This window comes from Epinephelus lanceolatus, chromosome 18 (genome assembly GCF_041903045.1).
Source record: "Epinephelus lanceolatus isolate andai-2023 chromosome 18, ASM4190304v1, whole genome shotgun sequence".
NCBI classification, from domain to species: domain Eukaryota; kingdom Metazoa; phylum Chordata; class Actinopteri; order Perciformes; family Serranidae; genus Epinephelus; species Epinephelus lanceolatus.
In genome coordinates, this window is record NC_135751.1 from 31556097 (window position 1) to 31569593 (window position 13497).

Sequence of the window (13497 nt, forward strand, 5' to 3'; positions counted from 1 at the left end):
TGGCTTTTGATAGTGCTGTTACATTTCCAGGACTATGTGTGAGCTTGTGTGTAAAAGACAGAAAAGAAACTAAAGGCAATTTCAAAAGGAGACTTTTTACCAACTAATTCCTCCTCAGCTTTTTTCTATGTTCTTTTACTTGTTAAAATTAATTTGCAGAGAAACGTCTGACCCTTGTTTCACCCCTATTTTAATTGAAGCTCCTTGAATGTCTCTCCATTTTTTTGCAGCTCTTATGATCTTTTTCTGTCCGCGCCTCAGCTAGTACTGTTGAGATTCAAAAATAAACTGCGGCAATGTAATAATGAGACTGCACATTATCAGGAATTTGGCTCAGTAGTAGAAATGATTAGAGAGAAAATGGATAAACAAGATTCCTAAACTGTATCGTCACATATGCTCTCAATATCTAATGAGCCACAATCACATTTACTTTGCTGTTTATTCTCATTTCACAGTGAGGTGTGGGGAACAGTTAAGAGCACTGAACACTATTAAAAATAAGAACATGTTTTTAGTCTTCAGCTTCTTTTGAGCAGCAAGATTTTTTGTTAACATCTTTTTTTAACAGTGGATCATATGACCATGTTTAATGTGGGTAATTTTAGTTGAACGCCCAGTCGATGTCCACAGGCTGTGGAGCCTGCAGGCAGGATAGTATCAGCAGTCATTCACTTTGACTAACAAGACAAAGATATCACTGTTCGTGAAGCTCTAAAATTACCCAAATGAAACATGAGTCTCATATTAGTCCACAAACTGTGTTGTCCTTTGTCAAATTACAAAATGTGTTTGCACTAGTGGTGTCATAATATACCAGTGTTAGTGTTAAAGGGATAGTATAGATTTTTTGAAATGGGGTTGTGTGGAAAGCTATTTATCCATGGACAGTGTATAACATACAGTAGATGTCAGTCGGCACGCCCCCACTTTGGAGAAGCAGGCTGGAATCTGACATGGAAGTTAATGTACTGCTGTGGAGGGGTCAGCAACAACGCGTAGTGTAGCCACCTAAAAAAACAACATACGTTTGATTGTGTGGTGAATTTAGAATATTTTCACTGCTTTGCCTTAATGTCAGACAGTGATTTCCAACAGGAAAATGGGGCGGTTATATTGCTCTCCTCAAAGCCAGACTCCACTGAGAAAAATAGTGATTTCACACTGCTAAACACAGGAGCTGCTGGTCCACTGCTGCCTCGAGGAGTTATTTTCTTTGTGTTATTGCGTGACTTTGGTGTTCAAAAGGGTTAGTTTGGATTCACCAAAGTCACAAACTGACCAATCAAAGCAGTGGTAGACCAGCAACCCCTGTGTACATTACTGTTTTTGTCAATGGAATCTGGTGGCTTTGATGAGAGCATAGATGGGGAAGTGAAGCTGATAACGTCTCCCCCGTAAGAATGGGCGCTCTGATGGAAAGGTAAAGCAATGACAATACTCTCAATACAGCATAGACTTGACTTTGATTAGGAGCACCTTATAGACTTAGACTTGATTTTTTTAGGTGGCTAAAATATGTTTTGTTGCTGACCCCACCCACAGCAGTACATTGCTTAGCTTCCATGTTGAACTTCAGCCTGCTTCTCCAAATTGGGGACATGCTGACTGACATCTACTGTATGTAACACACTGACTGTGGATAAGTAACCCATAGATCCAGACTGATAGCATTATTATTTTATTTTATTTTATTTTATTTTATTTCATTTCATTTTATTTTATTCTATTTTATTTCATTTCATTTTATTTAAATTATTTTTACTATTCTATAGATATTGCAGCAATGTTGTTTTTAGGAACTCTTTTGGTCACAATAATTGTGTAGTAAAAATCTGATATTGTGCCTTACCTATTTTCCACCTATTAGAAGAAGACTAATGTTTTTATCTTTTGTTAAAAATCTGAATATCTTTGGCTGAGTCAATCATATTCAGTCACATAAACAATAATTATATGAGCCTAACCTTTGAATTATAAATAAGCAGTGGACCTACAATGTTCACTGTGTCAACATTTCACTTATCAAATCTATCATTAAGCCAGAGGGGGCAGCAATCTAAAATTAAGATACCATCATCACTTCAAGTTTTGCTGCATTATTGGAAGCATTCTGATACAAGACAGACATGTAAATAAGGTAGAAATACAACACTGTAAAAGTTTTCCATCACATGCAAAAGTCCTGCATTGAAAATATCACTCAGAAGTTACAATTAATTACAACAATTGGTGTCACTTGTACATTAAACTCAAGATATAGATTAATTCAGTTCAACTTTTTTCATTAGACTTACCTCACCTCATCCAAGCTTCACGGGTTTAACCCCAATTTCTCACCCCTTTGTTTCAGACGTGGTCCACCTGAGGGCACTTTCCTTCATTCCACCTGGCAGTGTAGTAAATTATGAGGCTTTTGGCAGGGGATCTGTGATGCCTCACCCTCATCTGGAAACACTTTCCCAGTGGATCCAGAGGTATGCCTCTTGGGCAACCTCTTAAATTCTAATATCAGACATAGCTATTCCATCATACAGAAATCCTTTTGGCTATTGCCAAAGAATGTATTGCAATGAGGTGGAAGTCAGATCTGCCATCACCTGTTGGATTGTGGCTCTTAGAAGTGAACAGTTGCATAGAGAAAATAACTTGATATTCTATTTCTAACAGCTCCATCTCTCAAAGGCACAATATCTGTTATGTATTTGACTCAACTATCATCTTTACAGTCAACATCTCTTGATGTATTGAGAGGGGTGGCAGGTGGATCTGAATTTACAATATACAGATGCTGAGTGGTCAGATATATTCTCGAGAATACACACCTCATCAATATGTGCCAGGCACGGCCTGATTCAATTCAAGGTGGGACACAGACTTCATCTCTCTAAAGTCAAAATCTCAAAAATGTACCCCACAGGGAAGACTCTTGTGTTGTGACAGATGTAAAAGTTCCCCTGCAACACTAGCTCATACATTCTGTTCCTGCCCAGGTCTCTCTTAGTTTACTGGTTCTCCACTCTGAAGCCCGTTCCAAAATACTCCAAATCCTCTCACGGCATTTCTTGGCATTCAGTGTGAAAACAGTCACCTTCCTAGGGAACAGTAAAATTGTATTGCTTATGTCAGCCTTTGAGCCAGAAGACGTATATCATCTAAATGGAAGCAGGCGACCATGGGGTTAGAGATACGTTGCAATTTTTGGAGCTTGAAAAGATATGGTTTGCTTTACAAGGACTCGAGGACAGTTTTAATAGTGAATGGCAACCTTTTATTACATATCTGCTTGATCAGCTGTGAGGCTGTTGTACTGTTGGTTCTCAACATCTGCTGCAGAGCCTTAAATCGCAGGCATGCGTGTGCACACATATACGCACACTTTGTCCGTTATGTTGTTCCCTTTTTTTATGGGGGCACATTATTATTTGAAGTTGGATTTTATGTATTTTATCTGACTGTTTGCTCCCAGGAGGTGTATACATGTTTTCTACAATGTGGACACAAATAAATAAAGTGGGAAAAACAAAACCCCATTTGATATGATGAATGCGTACACACACCTCCAACCTCATGAACAAACCCCCGCCCATTGGGTCTTGGGTTGTTGGAGTAGCAGGTGGTGGCCTCCATCAGTCAGCCCCCTCTCCAGGGTCTGGGGGCCACTGAAGAAGCGGAAATCTCTGCTATTCCATTTCATTTTTAATTTATTGAATTTAATTTAAGGAGAAGACAGAGGAGAGGTGGAGGTGGAGTGGGGTTTGGGAGAGAGCGATTTTTTATTATGTATGAAATATGTAATGTATTTCTTCGTTTTTATTTATTTATTTTTCTGTCTCCCTTTTCCTAATTTAAGTTTGCTTAATGTATTTGCACCCATGGCTCTTCCCACCATCAACATACACAATACCAATATGCCTGTGTTTGTCATTAGTGTTAATTGTTATCTTACACCTGTCTTGTCTGCAACATAGTGTTGTCCCTGTCATGTCTTTCACTTGTTTTGTTCCCCAAATTACCTAATTAAAAAAGGATGGGTGGTGTTTTCATACATTTTGGTTTGTACATGTAATATTTGGCCATAATGATAATTGTGTCAGTCCACAGATTTTCTCTTCTTGTTTTCATAATAACTACTCCACACATTACATACACATTTTTCATCTGTTTGTTCTACCAAAATAAACCTACACCTGCGTCAGTAACAGCGTCATCATCACCTTACAAACATGGCCGCTCGCTTCGTCCACATCAGAGCCTCGTTCGTCACTGACGGAGAAAACCGAACGTTCCCGAGCAGCCGACCGTCAGTCTGGCATGTAAACAAGGTCAGACACTGCAGCAGCACAGTCCAAACACTTCCTCCACACACGGACGGCTGTTTGCTTTCACAGCAGGAGAAGAAGAAAACTTCTTAACCACACCTGTGAGGAGAAAGGTGAGCTCGTGCGTCATTACTCGTGCGCGTTATTATCTACCGTGTGGTATTTGTTGCTAAGCAGGACGCAGTGCAGTTGTGACGTTATCAGTATAAATGTGTAAAACATGTTATCGTGTTGCATGCACAGCTGCAGATGCACCAGTTTGCAACGTTTTCAAAAAGAGTCTGACTGCAGCTATAATCCAGATTTGCCGCAAAGTCACGAGACAAGTGTGTGTTTACCTCCTGCGCAGTCAGCTGGCCTCTAACTGGGTCGCTCTCACACTGCAAAAACTGCATGGTCATGTTTTCCCACGACATTGGAAAACCTTTGTAATGGTGCATCTCCTTTTTCATTCGCCCTGGGGCTTGATTTCACTCTCTGCAATTCCAATATCTTCCATTTACTTATGCAAAAATGCAGTTTAGTGCATTTTGGCCCACTGCATATATTAACCACATTCAAAATCGAGGGTGATCTGATGTGCTGCATTTTTTTTAAATTAACCTGCATAACTTTTCATAGCAGGACTGTGTTTTATAAGACTGCAGATTATCACTAGTTTCTCAGAAGTAAATGGGGTCAAGTGACATGCTCAGCGCAGAAAGGCTTTATTTATGCATCCAATCACCCACATCATCCCGAAATCCTGCTCAAACTGGTCATCCCAACGGCTCCAGTGCCAAGCAGACACTGCAGACTGAGCTCATGCATCTTTCTGCAGATGACGATGGTGAGAAAGTGGGTGAGGGGGACAGAGAACAGAGTCACTAACCAAGGACACACTCAGACAGGCAGCTGGACGTGTGCAGGCCCAGTCACGTTTCCATTCTGCTCCAGTTAATGATCACTGATGTGTTCTGTGGACTCTGATACAACCTCCTGATGGACCCGTTCATGTCTCACCGGAGATAATTTGACTTTATTAACTTTATTACTTAATGTCTGCTGAAGTCAAGGACATGACATCCCTCACTTTTAATAACTTGTTGTGATCACACTCGGGTGTTACGTATTTGTGCCATGTGAACTTTCCATCACGTGTCTAATGATTTACAGCACACAACATGCTGGTGTTATGGAGATAAACATTAGCAGTGATCCAGTTTAAAGGCTGAGTGATGCGACAGATCTCACCAGAGAGTCGACTAATGTGGTGGAAGAAGTGCTCAGATTCTTACGTAACACTTGAAATAACATCTAAAAAATACTACAAATATAATGTTACTGAAGTAGAAGTGTAGAAGTATTATCAGCACTATGCAGAATGGCTACTTTCCAAGTGTTATTATTATTAGTAGTATTATATTTTTCTGTTTTTAACACCAATGAATACATGAAAGGCAAAGCAAGGTATATTTATTTATATCACACATTCATACCCAAGGTGTTGTACATATTTGTATGGTCAATCCAAAGTTCATTATAGCCCAGTCACAAAGGATGCCTCAAAGGACTGTGCCAGTCATTTCCGTTCAAGTTCAGTTTTATCTGTAAAGTATCTGTATATGACAAGTAATAATTTGCCTCAGAGAGCTTTACAACAATGACATCCCTCTGTAGGTATAGGAGCATTTTAATGTTGTAGTTCATCAGTGTGGAGCCAATTTTACTGGGTTTATCAGTTGTAAACTATATCATATAGGCATATCATGTGGTTGTTTTTTTAATGTAATAAACATGGATGGATTACTGAACAGGCCTACTGGGCACAGGTCCAGGGGCCCAAAGTGTCAAGACCACTGTCTGTGATATGACATTGGAATTAACATGTACCAACCAGGAGTTAACAAAAAAGACAACATAGAGATGCAAAGAAACTGCAAAGAGACACAAAGTAACTACATAAGGGCAAAACAAACACAAAGACACAAAATGCCAAAAATGACCTCAAAGAAACACAAAATATGTACGAAAAGGGACAAAACAACCAAAAAGAGACACAAAATTACCTTAACACCCACAAAATACCTTATAGCGACACAAATTGACCAAAAAGGACAAAATTACCCATAAACCCATGAAATGACCTCAAAGAGCCTCAGAGGGACTACAAAGTGACACAAAATAACTTAAGAAAGAGGCAAAACAATTAAAAAGAGACAAAAAATACAACACAAAAAAACTGCATAGAGACTCAGAACGACCAAAAAAGACACTAAGGGTGCTTTAACTCCTGCCCTGTTTGGTTCAGTTCAATCAAACTCAAGTTCATCTGCCCCCTAAGTGCAGTTCATTTGGGCAGGTGTGAACACAGCAATCACACTCAGGTGTGCACCAAAACAACCAGACTGAGACCCTCTTGAAGAGGTGGTCTCAGTCCAGTTACAAACGAACTCTGGTGCAGTGAGAACGTGTTCCGACCTGGATCCGAACCAACTGCAGTCACATGACACATTGTTTGGGTTAAACATGAGCATGTTACAGTCCTGGAGGATTATTAATGTGCACCTCCTCCTGTACTGCCTTAATATGCACATTCAGCACATCCAATGCATCAAAACATTGTTTTCTAGTTGGAGCCGCGCCTCGTTTTCAAACTGTATGGTTTGACTAAAATGAACAATGACAGCAATATAGTCCACGATGAGCAGCGCTAAAATCAATCTGCGTAGTTGTCCCTCCATTGTGACATTAGAAAGTGTCACATTTATCTTGCAAGTGTACTCTTCTTAAACGTTTGCTTTACTTCCTGGATTTTTCCCACATGGAAATTCTGACCAATTAAGAGCAGCTTTCTCACGCAAGGCATTTGATCTGGTCCGCTTGTATATGCTGTCGTGAGAACACAAACCAACTCTAGGCAGTTATGCAACTTTGTGACAAAATTAGTCCCTGATTCAGACCAAAGGAGACAACTCTAGGTCTGCAAGCACCCTAAAGGCAGAAGAAACTGCAAAAGGGAGTACAACAACCAAAAAGAGACACGAAATGACTACAACAATGAAAAAAAAGCAAACATCACAAAGTCTGTGTGTGTGTTTTCAGTCCTATGCAGGAGAGGTGTTGGGGCCTTTTGCATGTCTGTGCCCAGGGCCCTGTTGTCTCATAATCCGCCCATGGTAATAAGCTGTAACTAGACATGTGGAGTGGAGTAAATAGGACAATATGTCCCTCTGAAATGTCGAGTCGAAGTATAACGTAGCATTAAATGGAAATGCTCAAGTACAAGTTTATTAAAATTATATTTAAGTACAGTACTTGAGTAAATGCACTTAGTTATATTCAATCACTGCTGATCTTTGCTATAGCAGTGTAACTTTTACTGTCCAGTGTCGAAGTGTCAAAACTGCTAACAAGAACAAATAATGGAGTTTGTCTAGACTAACATGTATTTGTGCTTATTCACCGTAGAACTCTACAGAGTCAGCCAAGATGATGCAGTGTTTTCACTTCATGGTGGAGCCGGCCAAAAACTTAACGGCCAAGATAAAGGTAACACTTATGTGCACTCTCAAAATCAGAATAAACCGTAAACATTGTGTGTTTAATGTGCAAACCTGTTTTTTTGGGTCACATTGATACTTAAACATACGGTTGACATAACAAAACTTTAAAGCACCATGTGACTGCACACATTTCTCTTTTCCTGGTTTAATTAAACAAAAGCGAGCTGCTGTGAGAGTCTGGCAGGGAGGGCTGTCTTTCCTTTCTGCTGACAGCAACGGAGCCACGATGTGAATTTTAATCAGCCTGAGTGAACCCCTCCTTTCTAATCTGACCTTATTACTCTCTCAGGCACTTGTAAAGCAGCACTAAGTGTCCTCCAAATGTCTTTTTTTGCTGAGAACTCTTTCCTTTCCAGACACTTTCCCACAGAAAAGCCTTTAATTTTTAATTGTCTTGCAGGAATCTCACAAGAGAGCGAAGAATGGGAAGAGGGAGCCTCTGGACGAGGATCAGCTGTTTGTTGTGGATCTGGCAAGAGATCTGAGCCGAGTGTGCCAGGTAACAACTCACTCACTAAACCACAAATTATTTAATCAGACCTCTAAAGAAAGTGCTCGTCTTTACCTCTCTGTCTGCCTCTCACCAACCCCACATTTCCCTCTCTTGTCTCACTGCTCTGCATCTGTAGCGGTCAGCAGTCTTGGAGCACATCTGGAACCTTGATGACACCTGGCCAACGGCTCTGTGCAGGATGATCATCCTACAGTGGGCCTCCATGTTAGAGGGCAAGGTGCTTATCTGAGAAACTCATCCATTTCCACAAGAGAGTTTAGGGACAGAATATAACTATACTTACATACATTTGTACAGTATTGAAGCCCATTTGTGCCAGTGTCATGAAAAAAGGTCCTAGAAGTCATTATCCAAAATAATGATAGAGTTTCTTAAAGTAATAAAAACATTTAATAACTTATTTTTTGACACTAAGTCATTATTTTTGAAAGACCTAGTAATTATATGGGGTACAGAGTGTGCCAGTAAACCCGGAACTTTGTTACCACTTTTAGCACTTCTGGTTCTCTCGTCTAAAAGTCAATACGTTTTTTGAATGGGATTTTGGTAAAATGCCTCAAATAAGGTCTGTGGTTAACAAAAGCTTAAGCGAGTTTCAGGTTTTGTTCTACGACATAAAACACGTCAGTAAATAGCCTACTTGTGAATTTTGAAGCTTTTATGTGTCGTAAAAAAGGTGGTTGCTAACAAGTTGGTCAATATGACTACAAACCCTGTCGGGGACATTAAACGTCATCACCCCCGAACAGGCGAGAGTGCTGGCAGTCTGCCATTACAGCTTCTTATTTAGCTTAAACAGTCCGATTTCCCCATTATACAATGTTTTTATAATAAAGCGTCCGAAATCAGTTGAAAGCTTAGTGGCGGTGACGTCAAGAGTCATGCGACCGTGGAGTAGTCATGTAGTCCGTTAAAGCCTAACTTTGGCTTTTTACTTCTGGCGATTGCATTTAAGCTTCAAATGCGGTATGAAAGGTGTTCATATGTGAAGATTATCTCGCTGAACAAAACCTGTAAGTATCATAAACTTGTGTTAGCCACGGAGCTTATTTTCTGACATAATCCAAAACGCAATGCAAAAATCACATTTACTTTCTCTTCCGGGAACCAGCGCAATGCTAACCTTCCGGGTTTTGACGTCAGCCCTGGCACACTCTATTAAGTCTTTATTTTGCAACATCAAGTCTTGACATCTTATGTTGAGAATGAGATACTTAGTCAGTATTTTGCGACACCAAGTCATTTTTTTGTGATACTTAGTCATTATTTTGTAACATCAAGTCTTAATTTTGAGAACATTTCTCATTATTTCGAGATACTAAGTATTTTGTGACACTAAGTCATTTTTTGAGGTATTAAGTCATCATTTTGAGATGCTATGTAATCAATTTGCTCTACTAAGTCATGATTTGCGTTACTGTCATTATTGTGCAAACATCAGGTCTTAAATTTGTTAAAATTTCTCATTATTTCCAGACACTAAGTCAGTATTTTGCGACCCCAAGTAATTATTTTGAGATACTAAGTCATCTTTTTGTGATACTAAGTCATTATTTTCAGATACTAAGTCATTATTTTGATATACTTAGTAATTATTTGAGGTATTCAGTCATTATTTTACTTCACTAAGCCATTATTTTGAGATACTGAATTAATATTTTGTTATATCATTCATGTCATTATTTTGCCACACCAAGTCATTATTTTAAGATACTAAGTCCTCATTTCGAGATACTATGTCATCATTTGATTCTACTAAGTGATTATTTCAAGACATAGGTCATAAATGTGTGACACTAAGTCATTATTTCAAGACACTGTCATTATTTTTGAGATACCGAATGAATGTTTTGAGATACTAAATCATTATTTTGCTACACCAAGTCATTATTGGCAGATACCAAGTATTTTTTCTCTTGTACTAGCAGTAATGGGCTTCCATAGCGATGTTTTACCACTGAAGGTATTAATGTTTGTGTGTGCAGAAGAGGCCCATGCAGACAGATGGCTGGCCAGAGATGGATGAGGTCAAACAGCCTGATATATTTAATGAGCAGGACCTGCTGCAGGCCAAAAATGTGATCCTCAGCTGGGTCAAGGACCTGAGAGCTCAGCCTGAGGTGGGAAGTTTAAATATACCATTAACATTTCATGCTCACCTCACTGTGTTTACTCAATAGACACCTTTTATTCACACTGATCTCCTCACAGCAAAGTGTGTGGCCTGGCGAACCTGTGGCAAAGGTTCTGGAGGACATGCAGTCAGCCTGGCGCTGGGGCCGCGCGCCCAACCTGCTGACTGCCATGGAGCTAGTTTTTCTGACGTTACTGGTGCAGCGCCCAGATAAGGTAAAAAAGCATGCTGAACTGCTTTTGTATTATCTGTACTGTGCAGGTGTAATGCAAAGCTTTTTGGTGTGTCCTTGCAGGATACCATCCCGCAGCAGTGGCTCATGTGGAAGCAGAAGACTCAGAAGATTGGTTAGTAAATTAAACCTGAGTTAAACTGAATTTCATTGTTAATTTGGACTTGATTTCCTTATGACTCTTTTATTATCTCCATCCAGGTGCCATATCCTACATTCCTCAGCCAGGTGAGTGACACTGTATATGTACATGCATTTAAAACCAGTACATACACCTGCTTCACTGGTTTTGAGTTACATTCTGACTGACTGTTTGCTGTTGTAATCAACATTGTAGTGCTCTTTGTAGGGACGGTCATTGCTTTGGCTAAATATATATATTAAACTGTAGTTTTGCACCATCTGTCTGTCCGTAACTTCGTGCATCCATCCATTCATCCATGCATTCATCCATCAATTTGTCCGTCCATCCCATTCTTATAAATGCGACATATCAAGAGCATCTCAAGGGAATTTCCTCAAATTTGGCACAAACGTCCACTCGGACTCAAGAATGAACTGAATACAATTTGGTGGTCAAAGGTCAAGGTCACTGTGACTTTGCATCCTTCTTGTTCCCATATATCTCACATATCTCCAGAACACCTGAGGGGAATTTCTTGGAATTTGACACAAACATCTACTTGGACTGTAGCATAAAGTGATTAGACTTTGGTGTTCAAAGGTACAAGGTCAAGGTCAGTGTGCCCTTGCAAAACATGTTTTTGGCCATAACCCCAGAATTGATTTCCTAATTATGACAAAATTTCACACATTTTATATTCAGAAGGTCAGCTTCACTCTGACATCAGTGTTCTGCAAAAACATTTTTTAGGCCATTACTCAACATCCTGACTCAGGAACAGAAGGGGAGACATTTGATCAGATACTGAATTGGTGACACTAATCTTGGGTGTCCATCTTAAAACTGAGCTGATAGTAGCCTATAGATCTATGCTGTCGGGGGGAAGATGTGTGTGAAGCATGTATGTGTTTCCCAGACGTTGATGTAAACTGTAAGTGCAACTTGACTGGTTTGCTACTCTACAGTAGTCCTGAACAGACAAACTAAAAACCAGCTCTTGATAGAGCTATTTGCATTTTTGTGTCAGCCTCTGTTTCTCCTACACAGTTGGCACACTGGAGAAGTTTCAGTTTTGCAGCCTCACCACTAGATGCCACTAAACTCCGCACACAGGTGTCAGTAGATAGAGGCTGTATAACCAGTATTAAAAGTTTCTGTTTTTTGTTGCAGTGTGGGATTGGATCACAGATGCTGCAGGTACAGCATTCATCGTATCAAATGATCAGTCAGTATAATCTTTACCAAACCTGTCTGGTAATTAAAACCATGTTACTTTGGTCTCTAGTGGAGGTGACTCTGGATCTGGACACAGCCAATCCTGACCTGCTCATCTCCACTGACGAGAAGAGAATGCGCTGTGGCTTCGAGAGAAAGGATGTCCCCAACTACCACCAGCGCTTTGACGGCTGGTGGTGTGCCGTCGGTGTGGAAGGCTTCACCTCAGGCCGGCACTACTGGGAGGTGGAGGTAGGCGAGCGGGACTGGAGGCTGGGCGTGGCCAAAGAGGCGGCCCTGAGGAAAGGCTTCAAGTCCCTGAACACAGATACGGGTTACCTGAGCCTGCGGCTGGAGAGGGGCACTGAGCTGAAGGCGCTGACCGTTCCCTTCACCTCCCTGCCGCCTGGCCTCATCCCCCGCAAGGTGGGCATCTACCTCGACTACGACCGCGGCCAGCTGTCCTTCTATGACGTGGACAAACACTTGCACATTTACACCTACAACGAGAGCTTCGATGACAAGCTGTTCCCCTTGTTTGGCACCGTGGAGATCATCAAGGATCTGGTGATCAAGTCTCCAGCAGCTAAGAGCCAGTGTCTCTGCCCCACATCCTGCCTCTGGGGTTGAGTTTCCCGCTGTCACCTCTTCCTTTAGAAGCCAGTAGATATCATAATAAAGTATAACAAATGGTTATATCCTAATCACTGGGAGGAATCAGAGATCCTGATGTAAAAGACCATCATTTTGCTATTGAATAGCTCCACTGTATGACCACTCTCTATCCTGCTGTTGCTGCTGCTGCTGCTTTAATGTGATCGTTGCGTCCACCTCCTCACTGTAGAGTAACAGTGCTACTCTTTGCTCACACACATAATGTATTTTCATATATTTGAAAGAAAACCTATAGTGTTAATGTCATGTATTGTGCAATATTAACCCTGCAGTAAGAATGCACTTCTGTGAATGATTAATAAACTAAATCCATGTCTTACTTTTTGGTCTCTTTATTAGTACATTGTTTTTGCTCATATTTTCACAGGTTTAAGTTTAAGATCCAAAACTTTTTATGCCTTGAATAGATACATTTCTCTCAAACTTTGGTCACAAATTTGTTAAAATCAGTGTCAGTGAACAATTGTCCTTTTCCAAGATAATCCAAGATATACCCAACCAACCTCACAACAGCACAAGTTAGTTACCATGACAAACTGGGGTCAAGTCAAGACCCTGGTTTGGAAGACAAGCATGCATAGGAGCTTACCTGAGACAGTTTCTGACAGTGTGTGCCGAAATTCTTTGGTTGTGCAAACCTTTTATTGCATCAGCTGTCTGGGTGGCAAGACGTTGGATGTGGAGGTCCAGAGCTAGTGTGGTTACATGTGGTCTGCGGTTGTGAGGTTGGTTGGAT

General features: G+C 40.5%; 1 protein-coding gene across 1 annotated transcript; it reads left to right on the forward strand.

Annotated features, from left to right (window-relative positions):
- The first annotated feature begins 4286 nt into the window (after positions 1–4286).
- On the forward strand, positions 4287–13080 carry LOC117267935 (butyrophilin subfamily 3 member A3). The gene is made up of 10 exons (XM_033644012.2): positions 4287–4435; positions 7773–7853; positions 8268–8366; positions 8497–8598; positions 10367–10501; positions 10593–10730; positions 10811–10862; positions 10949–10975; positions 12042–12068; positions 12157–13080. Exons 2-10 carry the CDS (start codon positions 7794–7796, stop codon positions 12714–12716), a joined length of 1200 nt encoding a protein of 399 aa, XP_033499903.1. The 5' UTR covers positions 4287–4435; positions 7773–7793; the 3' UTR covers positions 12717–13080.
- Positions 13081–13497: the final 417 nt, after the last annotated feature.